Source organism: Plectropomus leopardus, chromosome 19 (assembly GCF_008729295.1).
Source record: "Plectropomus leopardus isolate mb chromosome 19, YSFRI_Pleo_2.0, whole genome shotgun sequence".
Taxonomy (NCBI): Eukaryota; Metazoa; Chordata; class Actinopteri; order Perciformes; family Serranidae; genus Plectropomus; species Plectropomus leopardus.
The window spans coordinates 16269562-16284785 of NC_056481.1; the positions used below are offsets into that span (position 1 = coordinate 16269562).

General features: G+C 40.0%; 3 protein-coding genes across 3 annotated transcripts; 2 read left to right on the plus strand and 1 right to left on the minus strand.

The window, feature by feature from the left end:
- Positions 1-861: 861 nt before the first annotated feature.
- cog7 (component of oligomeric golgi complex 7) lies at positions 862-10777 on the minus strand. The gene is made up of 17 exons (XM_042508440.1): positions 10293-10777; positions 9133-9281; positions 8922-9038; positions 8353-8521; positions 8156-8238; positions 7901-8023; positions 7003-7201; positions 6789-6916; positions 6470-6624; positions 6197-6313; positions 5292-5357; positions 4927-5113; positions 4678-4818; positions 4433-4516; positions 3577-3691; positions 2001-2144; positions 862-1869 (listed from the first exon to the last, which is right to left on the minus strand). The coding sequence occupies exons 1-17, from the start codon at positions 10456-10458 to the stop codon at positions 1703-1705; spliced, it is 2310 nt and encodes a 769-aa protein (XP_042364374.1). The 5' UTR covers positions 10459-10777; the 3' UTR covers positions 862-1702.
- A 1236-nt stretch (positions 10778-12013) lies between these two features.
- LOC121958544 (myeloid-associated differentiation marker-like protein 2) lies at positions 12014-12910 on the plus strand. Its single transcript, XM_042507531.1, has one exon. The coding sequence runs from the start codon at positions 12014-12016 to the stop codon at positions 12908-12910; it is 897 nt and encodes a 298-aa protein (XP_042363465.1).
- Positions 12911-14338: 1428 nt separating this feature from the next.
- On the plus strand, positions 14339-15181 carry LOC121959075 (myeloid-associated differentiation marker-like protein 2). The gene has a single exon (XM_042508253.1). The coding sequence runs from the start codon at positions 14339-14341 to the stop codon at positions 15179-15181; it is 843 nt and encodes a 280-aa protein (XP_042364187.1).
- Positions 15182-15224: the final 43 nt, after the last annotated feature.

The following is a 15224-nucleotide window of genomic DNA, read 5'->3' on the forward strand; positions in this document are numbered from 1 at the left end:
AGGTGAAGATCGTTTAGAAGATTTAGTGTAGCCAAAAGTCTGAATTTAATCTTCACAAACAGAAAAGCAGCAACAAAAACTGGAAGAAGTACATGTTTTGAGGTTTTTGCTTTGAAATGACTTAAATGATAAATCCGTTTAAAAAAAAAGAATTAAAATAAACTAATCTTTTTAGCACTAATACAATTAAACTTAAAGGTTCAATGTGCAGGATTTAAGGGCATCTATTGGCAAAAAAATGGTTTAAAAAATTCATAACTATATTTTTAATAGCTAATAATCATCTGAAAATAGGAATCGTGTTTTCATTACCTCAGAATGAGCTCTTCATATCTACACACGGAGTGGGTCCTCCATGGTGGAGTCCACCATGTTGTTTCTTCAGTAGCCCAAAAATAACAAATTAGGCAGTGGCTCTAGAGAAGGCAATTTGGGTTTTTTAATTATTACATTTGCCTCCTACGGGCTTGAAACATACGTGTCACGAAATCCAACACACTGGACTTTAAGTCAAAAATTAAATTCAAAATATTTTTTTAAAAATCCAGTTACAGTTTATCAACTTTTCTTTTAATTCTAGCAATTATTTTAAATTCAAATATTATTTTAAGCATTTGACCAACCCTTAAAAAAGACCCACGGTGTCACTGTTCTCAGGAGTCTTACCTGTGTGTTACAGTCAAGTCTTCTCTTTCTGCGTGTATTCCCCTGACAGCTGACGGTGACAGACACTCCAATTTTCATGACTTGAAGGTGCAAATGCTTTAACATTGGTAAAGAACAAAAAAAGTATAAAATGTGGCACTTTTGAGACATTGAACACACAGACAGTTCAACCAATGTGCGGTTAGGAAAGACGGATTTAGCAGAAAAGGCCATACATTTATTAAACTAGATTGTTTACATTACAAATTCATACCACCCACTATTCCAGCTAGAGGATAAAAATAATTTGATAAAAAAGTAACACAATAGGCTCAATTTTAGTGTAGATGTCAATGTTTTATGTACAGATATTCACGATACTGCATGGAAAAATATGGGAAAATGTCCACATTGAAACTATTCATATTACTTGTCCAACCTTTCGACAACCAAAAAGAGACAGATTGATCTCTTTCCCGTTTTGAGTCCAATGCTGAATGTGAAGCCCAGTTAACAAAAAACAATATCAGAAATATGACCTTAATATAATTTAATATCATAGATGAATTATATTAGTATGACAAATAACAATATATAGATTTCAAATGCTCTCACACATCCCCTGATGTACATTTTGTTAGTTCCTTAGATGCTTCAGCAACTTTCAAAAAATGCAGAAATTAAAGATGTAGAGTCAAGACACTTTCCCCTTTTGGCTTGACTTGAAGGCATTATCACTGCTGATCATTCAAAGTCACACTTCAATAATAATCTGTATAAAAAAAAGTCTGAACCGCCCTGATTTCAAACTCCTTAACATTCCCACAAATCCTTATAAAAAAAAAAAAAGTCGGAACCACCCTGATTTCTCTTAACATTCCCACAGACGAGATAACCATTTGGACAGGACTATAATTCTAAAATCTGACAGCCCCAGACATAAGACTGTTCTACTAGTGATATCGCATTCCTCTTCATTTTCAAACATGCCTACAAGTCCCCAGTGCCGCTCTGAGAGCCACTATACCTACAGAGTCCATCTTCCTCTCGTCTGTTGTTAGTAGTCAATGCAGCGGACAGCAGCGATGGTGGAAGCCAGTCGACGGGGCAGCAGTTTGGCGGTCTGTCTGTAGTCTTCTGGTTTGGCCCTGAGCAGGGTGACGATGTGCTGCAAGGTGCGGGAGGGCTGCAGGCCCAGAGCGTCCATGACATTGCTCAGATAGTCTGTGGAGCAGGAACAGGTGTCAATGATATAACTCAACACTGAACTTCCCTGTGACTATTTCTAATATTATTAAAAAACAGCGTATGATCGTAAGTAATTTGACTACATGGGTCCATCCGCATGACTGTACCGATGTCTGTGGCTAGCTGTTTGGTGGAGTGGGTGCTCAGTTGGGGAACGAGCAGGATGGCATCACAGTAGGTCTGCATGGTTGCCCGAGCGATGGAGCCCAGCCAGTAGTCTGCAGTGTTGTCCAGCTCAGGGAGGTCATCACCTGAGACGGGGAGGAAGGTGATGTTTTAAAAGTACTTCAATTGACAGAGTGTACAGTGAAAAAATGATGTAGATTCTCTGATGGACAGATTGGGATTTAATATAGAGTTTCAGAGAGAGAAAGGAAGCTAGAGAGTGAGGATGAAGGTCAAAATTATTTGAAAAGGTTTTCAAAAAGTACAGCCACATGGGACATTTATGCTGATGTCAAATTGACCTCTCTGTCTCCCAATATATCATTTGTTTTAGAGAATGCCAGGTCGTTTTTGTAATGTTGCTCTGTAACACAGGGTGCACTTCCTTCATCATTTTCCCTAAAATAATATACCAAAAACTGATTCTCATCCACCAACTAGCACTATTGCTCCCTTCTGTTCCCTTTCTTTATTACTGCAAGTTTGTACTGTGCAGAAAAACTGGAATAATGAATACAATAGCAAAATCTATGGAAGCCAATTTCTATTTCTATTTGATACCAAAAGATTCTTTAAGTCACTGTGTTAAACGTTCTTGAAATAATGAGTTATTCTCTCAAAATAACTTACTTATCCCAAAAGTGACATCTCAAAATAATGATTTAGTTTTTCAAAACAATAAGAACCTTCCAAAAAAGAATGACTCAGCATCAGTCCTCATTATATTTGAAATTTTAAGTCATGATTTTGAGAAAGCCTGTCATTTTGAGATACTAACTCATTATTTCAAGAGAGTTTCTCATTATAACGGTTTACAGGATCTTTCTTTTTCAATCACACTGGCTGAAGTGGTGTGTTATGTGGGTATCAAACTGCAAATTATCGTTCTTTTCCGATGCCACGATCACAGTCCAAAAGGATCAACTTCACCTTTGAACACAGTTTTCAAATATTTATATCAAGTTCACACTGATTATAATTCACAGTGTCACAGCAATGTGAGTAAAAAGATGGAAAAGATTTTGTTAGTTTGTTTTATGTCTGATATTTATGTACATGACACAAGTTCTCTTAAGATTTGTTAGTCAACAAGCGGGGTCAGGTTTCCTTTGTTTGAGTTTGTGTAATTGAGAAAAAAAACTGTACAAACTGATATGATATGGTTGCTATATGATGTTGTAAAAATACCTCTTTGTACAAGTAAAACCTTTTTTTTAAAGTCTGATTTATAGCTTCCTTTTTGGTTATAGTTTTCCTTTTTTCATAACTGGAGGGTTATGTGGAATGTGCAAAAAACTGCACTTAAATATCACTATATATCATTTTAAAGAATCAAAATATAGTTTTATCCCATGCCAGTTAATTCCTTATGTTAGTGAAGCGGTTTCAGGCTTAAGATATATACAAGTAGAATTAGTGAAGAGAAAGCAAGCAGAAATAAAGAGAGCAAGGGAAACACAGATAAATATCATGTTGAGCGTAAGATTGAGAAGATAATCGGGGCTGATGACCAGCAACCTTGCTCTGGAGGGAAAGGCAGCTTCCCAGCATGTAAGGCCATCTCAAGTGCCGGGTCCTCCTGAGTCACAAACGGCTCCAAATGTAGAGGCAGAGACATCAGGTACTGCCCGATCTGGAAGAGAAAGACAAACATCTAGTTTGATATATTTACTGTCTGGAGGCTAGAAAATCATATTTATTGTATTTGTTTTAGCTGTGAAAATGTACTAGAAAACTGCTAGTTTGACTTTATCTTATTCCCAGCAGATTAGATTACTGCAATGTCTGTTTGCAAGCCTTTCAAAAAAAAGCAGTTTGGCAATGTCAGCTTATTCAGAAGGCTGCTGCCAGGGTCCTGACAAAAACTAGAAAATATTTAGAACTAGGAAACATTATTATGTTTCTAAAAAACACTTCGCTGTCTACCTGTCACTTAATAAATTGATTTTAAAGTCTCGCTGCTGATGTATAAATCACTCTGTGGCTCAGCACCCAAATACATCTCTGACATGCTAAACTGGTTTTTTAAATGACTTTAAATAATCTTTTAATCTTTACACCTCTTGTCTGCACTTTTGTTTTTGATGATTTTTTATCATTTAGAAATTAATTTGACATTTTATATCTTTTTTCTTTAATATTTTATTGTTAATCTGAATCATTTATTATGTTTTATATTTTATTGCTCTGTAAACCACTTTGAACTGCCCTGTTGTATGAAATGCACTACACAAATAAAGCTGCCTTGTCTCGCCCATGAGGCATATCCTGTTGTGTTTGTATTGATCTGCACCACACATTTTAATTGGATCAATTATGATTTCAGCATTATTTTAATTGAATGTCACCACATATATTCAAGCCAATGACTCACATTTGTAATGTATTCTTGTGGTGACAGACTGAAAGTAGGCAGGTCCTCTGTATAGCTCTCTGCAAAACCGGGCGCCTCTTGTCTCTGAACACAAACATAGAACGGAAACAGCAAGAGGTGAGATCAAAATAGACAGTGCTTCTAACACTCGAATGCACTAGCATAACGGCAGTCCAAAAGCTCTCAGCAATGCACTCAAATCAGTATTTCAAATCAAATCATGTGGTAACTTGACACTTAATCACCTCCATCTTGGAGACAAGGCAGAGCTGGTGTTTGATTTGCAAGAAGACGGAGTCGAAGGCCAGCTGGTTGGCCTGCTGGTTGAGTCTGGTCAGAGCTGCTCTAGACTCTGCTAACAGGCTGGAGTTACCTGTACCCTTCTCCTAAAAGACAAGAGGGAAGAGATGCATGAAAAAAAGGCTGCAGAGAGATAAACCACCTGATAACATGCAACAGTATAGCAAGAGTTGTCTTCATGCGCAGCTCCATACCTTTAGGGAGTAGAGTACTTCCATCAGGCTGTTGTATTCAGCCATATTCCCCCTCTGAAGGTAGTTGTATTCCTGCCACGGATTCTTGGTGGCGCTCTTCCTCTCTGTGGAGCTGGCCTCCTGGATGCCTGCCAGGCTGCGTGGGCTATACGACTCTGACAAGTATTTACCTGCTGTGCCCAGGATCCTAAGGATGGGATTGATTGTATTCAGGAAATGCACGTAAAATTCCTTAAAATCCGACATTGTGCTTTGTTGAAAGGATGCCCCAAGAGTTACATCCATGTAAAAGAGAATGGTTTAGAGCGAAATAACTTAAAAATAACACGAGAACACCAAATATAAAGTAAAAACATTGTTCTTACTTGTTTGACAGCTGTTGCTCAAAGGCTCCACATTGTCGAAGCAGTTCTCCACAAGTGGCAATAATCCTGCAAAACACAACATAAACCAGTTAATCCATCCATTTTCTGGGATTTATCTAAGCCCAGGACGTGATGGCAGCAGGCTAAGCAAATTCCAGACGTCTCTCTCCTCAGCAAGAAAGGTACCCAGCACAAGCCCAACAATGTCTAGAACCTTCAGCATCTCAGGACGAATCTCATCCACATTTGGTGTTTTGCTGATGAGGAGCTTCTTCACTACCTCAGAGAGCTCTGCCAGGCATTTGGGTGAGGTCTTCAAATTCTGCCTCTTCCACAGAGGACATGCTTGTTCGGGTTCAAGAGAAAGTGCTCTTTCTACAACTCAACAACATCCTCAATTAAAGTCAGCAGATCTTCTACGCTGCTGAACACAGCCTGAGCCAAACACTGCTTTCCTTTCCTGAGTCGTGGGTAGAGGCTTTGAGCGTGGCTAACTCAAATTTCATATCCCTTTTCTCCCCGGGGAGTTCTTCTGGAGGCAGGAGCTAAAGGAAAAGGGCCTTGGCCAAACCCTCCTAGTTCACCCTCACTACATGTTTGACTTTACCAGACTCATAGTCACATGTAGACAACCTTCTCATATCTAGGTGGTACCGCTCCACGTCCCGCACTGGCATTGGTTCCAGGGGCAGCTCGGCTGGTAATGCATCTGGCATCAATACCTACTTCTGTGAGTGCTGAGCTCAAAGGGCGGTGGCTATAGTTTAGTTAGCTATGGTTTCCTTTGGGCTGTGCATGACCAGGCCCCATGGATCAATACCTGGCCACCTGACACTTGTCAGCAAGCTTCCTTCTGTTTTTCTGTTTTCTAATAAAAAAGTTTTAAATGTAAAATAAATATTAACCTGACAGAGTTCTGGAAGGCCGTCCAGTCCTCCTGAAAAACAGACAAACTTGGTGTATCCTCCAGTTTACACTTCTTCCTGATTGACTGCAGTGTTGTGGAGAAGTCTGACACGTACCTAGAAAAAGCACAATGTTAAAGCTGGCTACATAAATTAATTAAAGTACAGTCAACATATACATTGAACTGGGCTAGTTGTTTCTATATAAACAAAGCAAAGGAGTAAATACACAGTATGTGAATTATGTGTGTTGTGACAATAAAGGATATTTACTTAGTGAAGAGAGCTTTGAGGGCTTTGAGAAGACCACACACGGCCAGTCCGTCAGTTAGTTTGACACAGCGGTCGACAGCAGCACTGGCCAGGCCAAACAACTTGCCAACAGAGTGGCTCAACTCTTCCACACAATCAATTACTTCCCCGTGTTCCTAAAGAGAAGAGAGCGTGTGAAACAAGAGGCCACACAAACAGAAAAAATCAGGAAAATAGGAAATAAGTAAGAAAAAGGAACAGTTATGGTGAGGTTTTAATAAATCTGTGTGTGTGTGTGTGTGTGTGTGTTTGTGTTTGGTATGTGTGCATGGTGTCTAACCAAAGGTACAGCACTGATCTGGATAAGCAGGTGAGCTTCCTCCAGATCTCCGTACTGCAGTTGATAAGGTTTGTAGGGGTCATACAGCGCGCACACCAGCTCATTCACCTTCAGCAGATTATTCTCACCTGAGGAAGAAACACAGACAGAACATGAAGACTTAACTCCACACACACCTGAAGTATCTACAGTCATGTCTTGTTTATGCACAGACCCAGGTGCGGGAGCATGGCGGCCTCCAGGCTGTGTCCGAAGGTAGACGTGGTGTGATGGAGTTCGAGCAGTGTGTCGAGGCGCTGCTCTTGGGCTGCCCGCTCCACAGCCGAGCTCAAGCACACAGGGATGGATGGGACCATGGCCCCCAGAGTTTGGATCAGCAACACTGTCACCACCTCATATGGGTTCCTGAACACCTGTTATGGCATAGGAAATGCATAAAAAATGTAAAGAGCATTGTGACTAACTGTTTTTACAGACTGTAACAATTACCTCCACTATATCTATATAAATATTTGATTTGGTATTACACTTATTCTTACTGATCCCTATGAATCCCTTTCGAGTAGTATGTTAACTTTGCTAGATTCATAGTGTAATCTGGATCGCCCCCTGGTGTCTGTCTGCAGTATAGGTCATAAAGCCCACCTCTCCCTGTTACTGCATGGGACATAGGCCAACCTAAAAACAAAGAGTACATGCCAAATACATTTTTCTCAAAGATGATTTCTGTCACCAAAGGTAGTTTTCATCCTCCTGAAGTTTGTTCAAGTGTTTGTTTTTATGTCAAGTTCAGTTTTAACAGGTTATTAAATGATACAAACAGGGGATTTTCTGCCATGATTGGTAGCTGTGAAAGCCAATCAGTGTGCTTGCACTCAATGGAGCTTTTCACGATTGGTCAGACAGGTTTTATTGCGGGAACTCCCCCACTGTGGATATCGCTACCACGCAGACTCCAGCTATTAACGACATCACCAGCACAAGATGGCAACACCCATATCTTGGATATTTTATTTTCACTTAAGCATAGTGGGGGTAAGTGGGTGTGCTTCGATCATCTTTATTTACAGTCTGTGGTTAGAACTTGTCACAGAGTTACTGTAGCGTCTCACCTGGCTGGTCCACTGTAGTTGAGAATGCCACGAGGAGAGCAAGGTGTCGTAGAATTCAGACAGCTGCTGATTGAGACTGAGCTCACTTTGAGAGAGATCCTGCCACATGCTCACCAGCTGACCCTGGAGATGCAAAAACAGACATTAATTCACAAATGGACATTAGAGCATGCCTACACTGAACAGGGAACCCTTTTTTTGTTGGCTTATTTAGCAATAAATTAATTAGGTAAGAAAGAGGCCTGTAGTACCTACCTTGTGACACTTGTAATAATAAGCAAGGAGCTGTGGCATTCTGTCTATCTCTGTGAAGACTTTTACAAACAGCTTGGCTTGGTCTGCAGAGAAAAAAAATGTGCAAATATAAGAATATATTCAGTGTACACTGACAGTCGACTACAGAAAACAAAGAAATGGAAGTTGGAATAAATATGAGAAGCAGCTTTTATTACCTATAGACATGGAGTTAAAGGTTGCTACTATCTGTGGGCTGGCCAGGGCCTCCAGTCTGTTTTTCAGAGCCTCCAGGTGGACACACTTCTCAGAGTAGTCTGGTGTGTCCACCAACATGGCCAGGCTGTTCTGCATGCTTGTCAGCTTGGAGGAAATTACTGCAAGGTCCTAGAGAAGAAAGAAGAATACATTCAAGATTAACGTCTGCACAGTAATGACTTCATATTGTATTAACAGCTGTTAGATGATAAAACACACTATTTATGATGTTACTTATCAGAAATTCAATATTTCGATGCCCTTTTTGACCTAAACAGAATCAGTTCACACCAAATGCCTTGACAAATGCTTGAGTCTTTAAAGGGGCCACTGCACTGGTCTTGCAAACATCAAGAAATTGGAACATTAAAATGTATTTTGTCTGCAAAAAGTCATGTTACATGTAAAGGTTAAAATACATTTGAAACGTCTTACTTATATGGATGTATGCCAGGATGAGCAGCAAAGGTTGATGATCATTAAGCAGCATGCCAGAAAAAAAAACCTAACGAGTGTCTCTGATTTATACCTGTGTTTTAAAGGTCTCCTCAATGTCTGCACTCAGTGTGCTCCATTTGTCTGCCTCCTGTAGAGCTTCAGCTGCCAACTGCATGCGGCTCTTCACTTGATCTATCTCCACCAGGACCTGATGAAGGGGAACCGCACGTCATTATAAAGTCATATGCACAGTCAGTATGCATATCTTATACACATGACGTAGCAATTTTAGTCATGCATACCTGCATAGACTGCACAGTGTCCTGCTCAAACTTCTTGATGTCCTCTTTGACCAGAACCATTTGCTCCTTTAGAAAAGAAGCCTCCTGTTTCAAAGCCTCCACATCTCGCAGCACTCTGGGCATGTTTTGGAGGGCCTGATTACTGCTCTCTACACACAGAAATACAGCAGCCTTTCAGTTAATGAAGGACATAAGGAGAAATCAGAACTTTCATAACATTTTAATATAGTTGGTGCCAGACTCAGAAGAAAATGCAAGCAGACATTAAATGCAGTTCTCTTTGGTATAGGATTCAACATTGTTAATAAACAGAGATCAAACAAAAACCAACTTACCGCTGCACCCTCAATAGATTAGTGTGATTTTGTACAATGTAATAACCAACTTGGCAAGAAATGTGAAAAGGTTCAATAAATTAGCAAAAGGTGACAAAGAAAATGGGTAACAATCATAACAAAATTATCAAAAAAACTATTGAAAGATGTCCAGCAAACTATATTTATAATTTTTTAATGATATGTTTAAAATTATGTAAGAAAAAAAAAACGATTTTTTTTTTATTTTAAATTTAGTTTTTGTCTTCTACTTTTTTTTGCATACTTTCAGGTAATTTTCTTGTATAGTTTTTATTTATTTATTAATTGATTACTAAATTTGGGTGGGGCAATTAGTAGGTATATCAATATTGGTATTGGTTATTATCCTGATGGGTTGTTTTGTATCCAATATCATGCATCTCTAACATTAGTTGCCAGTTTATGTGTTAAAACAGTCCAACACAACACTTCAATAAGTCTGTCTTCAGTAAGGGGAGGTGTTGATTCATTCTGAGGTCATTTTGGAGGCTTTGTGTTGGTGTCAAATTGTGATGCTTATTACTTAGGAGTGTTTCTAATAATCACGCTTACCTTCACTGACACAAAAGGCTGTACGGAACATTAGAAACAACTATCAATCAAACAAACACTATGCACGAAATATGTAGGAATTAACGCAAAGCTCTTGTTTCAGTAGGCTGCATGCCATTTAGCTAGTTGTCATAAAGCGGAAACTGGGTGACAGCAAGAGAAAACACACATTGTGCAGCCGAGAGAAGAAATCCTACAAACTGTTAACGTGGCGTTGATACAAAGCGTCGTTGGTGTACTTTAACTATTTACCCTCAATGGCATTGTTGACTTCCTGGATGAACAGCTGCAGCTTCATGACCAGCGTGGCTGCGTGTGTATCCGCCTTCCCTGGCGCGTCCTTCTGCACCACCTTGAAGGCGCCGTTTACCCAGTCTTTCACATCAAAATCATCGTCCAGGAATTTGGAGAAATCCATCTGGCCTCGTCACTCCTTTCCCAGAGCTAGAGGCTGGGCGGTGTTCAGTCAAACTCTTGTGGTGCAGTGCAGTCTGTGTCATCGACCCATTGCTAACGTTAGCTAGTTTTTCCCAAACAATGGCTTCGACACGAATATAAAATAAATAGCCCAAGAAAATGAAATTATCATTACAACTAGATAGAGTTCCAACAAGGCGACGGCTTCCTCCAGAGTTGTTTTTAAATATCCACGGCTTTAAAAAGAGAAAAGTAACGACATAGTTGTGAGTGTTTGATAGTGGCAGAGAGAGCTACTGATACTTGACAACAACTTCCGATTCGTGCTTCCTATTTACCTTCCCCAGAAACAACCGCCAGCACAACAAACCTACCTGCTGAATTAAAAATCTTTTTTTAACGCAGTGACGAATTTTTCGTCAATCAAATTGGACTTTTTGTGTATTTTAAATTAAAATTTATCACATAAAGTCGAAGGAAAGGTGAAAGCGGTTTGCTTGAAGTGGTGTCACAAGTAAGTATATCCGTGCAGAAACGTATGAGTTTTTTTTAGCTTGGTTTTAGATGCCCCCTCTGTTTAGACTTCGCAATACCCCAGACTTTGTCTACCCCTAAAATATTTTAGATTACTACATTTGAGTATACATTAAAGTGTTACCATTACTGTATATGCATTATGCATTTGTCTGCAACATGAATGTATGCAATCTGCTGCCTTCTTGAGTCCAAACAATCATACAAAACAGTCTATTTTTCTTTCTCAAATTAATGAAAATGGATATTGTAAATATAAGGTATTCAAATTAAGATTGCAATTTGTTTTCAATTTAAATAATTGTTCCTACTGTCCCCACTTGCCCAGGAAGGCAGAATTTGGAGAAAATGCATTCCTTGTACATGTTATATAATTGCACCTTCCACATTTTGACTGGGCTCTTAAAAATTGAAAAAATGTTGGCGGACATTTGTGTATATACAGGAGTAAAATTATTGCCATTACTGTTCAAGTAGACTGTGAGTGATAGAAGGTTAGCTCACGTCAACACAAAAGTGTTCAAGCTCACCCTGCTCTCCCCAGAAACGCAATGTAGTAGTATGTTTGGATCACATCGGAAAAGTAAAGAACATACATGTTTGAAGTGTTAATAATACTGCTCAGCATCTACAGAAAATCATCTTTTAGCATAGTTAACAAACACACAATAGTGTATATTAAGTAACATGATGTTTGATAGCAGGACACACAACAGAGGTCAGCCAGTTGGTCAGGGAGCCAAAGCAGATCTGCCATAACTAGTCCTCACTGGTGCCCATTTAACTATAGGATTAGGGATCTCATTTTGGTTATATCATATCAGCTGCAGCAGACTTTTATTGCTTCACACAGTTGCTTTCATGAATATTATGCAAACCAAAAAAGGAGAAAGGAGTATATGGAAAGTAGAGCTGGAAGGCAGTCAAGCAACTGAAAGCACACCTCAAACAGTTTCTAGCGGCTCTCTGGGAGGATATACATAACAAAGACTTTTCAACTGCTCTTCAGCTCATTTCAAAAGATGGGATGCATTGATGATATTAAGGACAACGTGTCCAAGGCGGTGTTCAGTCCTTCTACTCTGTTAACAGGGCGAGGCGGGCTGCACATGGCTCAGATCATCCTGTCTGTGGTCACATTTGTCCTGGCTGCCTTCAGAGGAGGGAGCAGCCATACCTACTGGAACTACGCCATGTTCACCTGGGCTTTCTGTCCCATCATGACCCTCATCATCACCATCATTGAGATGTTCAAGCTTGATATCGTACTCAATTTGTTTTGCATGAACTGGTCGGACTTTACTACAGGGATGGCCATGTCCTCTACGCTCATGACTGTCTCTGTCGCTATCACCTATGCCAACTTCTACGCCTGCCTGAAGTGCCCGTATGGCTGGGTAGTGAGTATATTTGCCTTCTTGTGTGGCTTGCTCTACACACTTGAAGTGGTGAAGGACAAATTCATGGACAAGAAGAAGGGGAGCTACCTGGCCGCTCTGCCTGGATTCTGGAAGGTCATGGAGGCCTTCGTGAGCTGCATGATTTTTATCTCACTGACTGGTTACAGAGACAAGCCAGCTCTGATCCTGTGTGTGGTAGCATATATTATTCCTTTCCCCATCCTGCCTTTAATCATAGTCACCAACATCCTCAAGAAACTGAAGACCTGTTTGCCATTTAACCTGGACAGGTTTGTGTTTATATTCCTGGTGATCTCTGTTGTTCTGTATATATTTGCTGCTATTGTGTGGCCCATTTTTATGTTCAGGAACAACCCTCGACCCAGTGACTGTCCACCCAGCTTCTGTATCTGGGCCATACAGTTTATGGTTGCATTTATGACCTATGTGAATCTCATTCTTTTCACTCTGGATCTCATCTTTACCCTGCTCGGTATCTGTGGCTTTAAACGCACATAGTGGTGAAGTTCTACCATTGTAGAGCGCCCTTTAAGAACTATTTGTACAGGACCAGCTATTTAGAGGTCTCTATTTTAAATAATGCTTTTAAACCCCAGTTAACCCTTTGAAATTTGGACATACCAACATCAGTTTTTGTGCTTTATTCAGATGCCTTTCACAAGCATGGAATCATTTCAAACCTGAGCAAATTGGTTTGATTTCTTTCAAAAACATAAAAAAAACAAGTAAAAAAATGGTTAAAGGTGACAGGCAAACGACCCTGAAAATAAGTTTTAAAGAGAGAGAGAGAAAATGATTAGGAAATATACAAACATAAAAATAGGAAAAAATATCCAGAAAACTATATAGTGGCTGGGCCCCCGAAAGCTAAGCCACAAGCAGACTGAACTCAGGATCAGTTTACACAGCATATGTGATGTTGTCAAACAGGCTGAAGATCAGACAGAACACAAAAGTGGCAAAATAGCCTAATCACAGCCAGGAGTACGATTTTTTAAACCAAGAATTTTAAATCGTTATTGCTCTATTGTCCATTTTTTTTTAATGATTCAATGTAAAAATGTAATGTATTTTGTAAAATTAAACCTGAAATTACCATTAAGGTCCGCATGTATTTTTTCACTGTAAGATTTCATATTTCCTAATGTGCTGCTGTGAAATATGAACCTTATATGGCACTGCCAGTGAATATTTAAAGATGTAAGATTTGCTGCATTATGTCTTTTTGAAAAGGAGATTACACAAGAATTGTGCTGTGTTTCCTGGGATCTGTCAGCCACAGACACGAGAGCCAGAATAACAGAATTGGAATAAAGTGAAGCTCTTATAAAGACATATTTGTCATCTCATTTTTTTCAATACTTGATGAGAGTGCTTAAAATTGCAGAAAAATCTGTATGTGTTTCTGTGCAGAAGAGACAGAGAGACAGTGTGTTTGTATCTTCGTATTGGAGAAACAGGAATATTCAGTTTTCAATAGGTAGGTATATGTTTTAAACATTGAGGGGAACATGTCCCTGTGAAATCTACGCCTACGCTGTAAAGGAGTATATTTTATTTAATTCCCTGTATTATTTGTTGAATAAATGACCAAATAATCCAAAAAAATAAGGACAGAAATAGAAAAAAAAACTATACATGCAGGATTTATCAAGGGTTTTAACCCAACATACTGTATATGTGAAAGAGTCAAGAGTGCAAAAGCACGCTCCTTCCACTTTGGACAGTCATGGAACACACACCGGCACATTGAGCAGTTTATGAATGTGGAAATTTGAATAAAAGAGAGTGAGTAAATGATGCCTGCCTGACATATTAGACGTGGCTCTGCCTCAATATGAGAACTGAAGTTGCAACAAGTACAGTTCATGTCACAGAGTGCTGGTAGACTTCTGTCTTCTACTTCTTATTCCTGATTTGAGCATCATGTGTGGCCCATTCAAGGGCTGTCAGGGCATTTTGCGCCTTCTGGAAATAATCGTCAGTGCCTTATCTTTGATCATCGTAATCTCCAGAGGCAAGATGGTGAGTCCATGGGGCGTCTGGTGTGAGTTTGTCTGGGTTTTCTGCATCACGGTGCCGTTGGTCCTGAGCGTGGTGGAGGACAAAAAGTGGCACATCCTCCTGGCTGTCTTCCTCCCAAACTGGGCTGACCTGACGTGCGGGCTGACCTCCCTGTGTGCTCTGATGATCACCTCAGCCACGGTCATCTTTGCAGCCGTTTTTGTGTGCCTTTCCTGCGTCGTCAACATCCTGTGTTTCATCTCCTCCCTGGTCGCCACTGTTTTGTTCCTGATAGACGGTGCAATGCAAAAAATGAAGTTTCCAAGCGGCTACATGTGCAGCCTGAGAGGAAGTCTCCGCACTACAGAGGCCTTTATAGCGTGTATTATCCTCAGTGCCGCCACGGACCACTTTGTGAACGGTGAATGGTCCTTTCGCCCTGCTGGGATGATATGCAGCGTCCTTGTGTTTGCCGTTTGCCTCCTGGTCACTGTGGTCATCATTGTTCTGCATCTGCTCAAGCTGCTGCAGTGTCTGCTGGCATTCAAGCTAAATATGATGGAGCTGGTGTTTAACATCGTGGCAGTGCTGTTGTACCTGCTCGCTGTCATTCTGTGGTCCGTCTTTGGTTACAAACGCTCCAAGTACAATCCTTACATCTGTCAGAAGTGTTCCTTTGTAGACATGAATACTGTTAACATCGGAGCCATCGTCAATATTGTCTTTTACATTGTGGACCTAGTTTTATCCATTAAATCTCGCTAGAAATGTAGACATGGCATGTGTTTAGAAACTCTGATTTACTTGT

Bases quoted from the DNA above. Each gene is read 5' to 3' on its own strand.
- cog7 (XM_042508440.1), bottom strand. From the start codon at position 10,458: ATGGATTTCTCCAAATTCCTGGACGATGATTTTGATGTGAAAGACTGG. The intron at 8,522-8,921 runs GTATAAATCAGA...TTTCTTCTCTAG, and splicing joins AGGAGACCTTTAAAACACAG to GACCTTGCAGTAATTTCCTC. The intron at 6,917-7,002 runs GTCTGTGCATAA...TTTCTTCCTCAG, and splicing joins CGCCATGCTCCCGCACCTGG to GTGAGAATAATCTGCTGAAG.
- LOC121959075 (XM_042508253.1), top strand. From the start codon at position 14,339: ATGTGTGGCCCATTCAAGGGCTGTCAGGGCATTTTGCGCCTTCTGGAA.
- LOC121958544 (XM_042507531.1), top strand. From the start codon at position 12,014: ATGGGATGCATTGATGATATTAAGGACAACGTGTCCAAGGCGGTGTTC.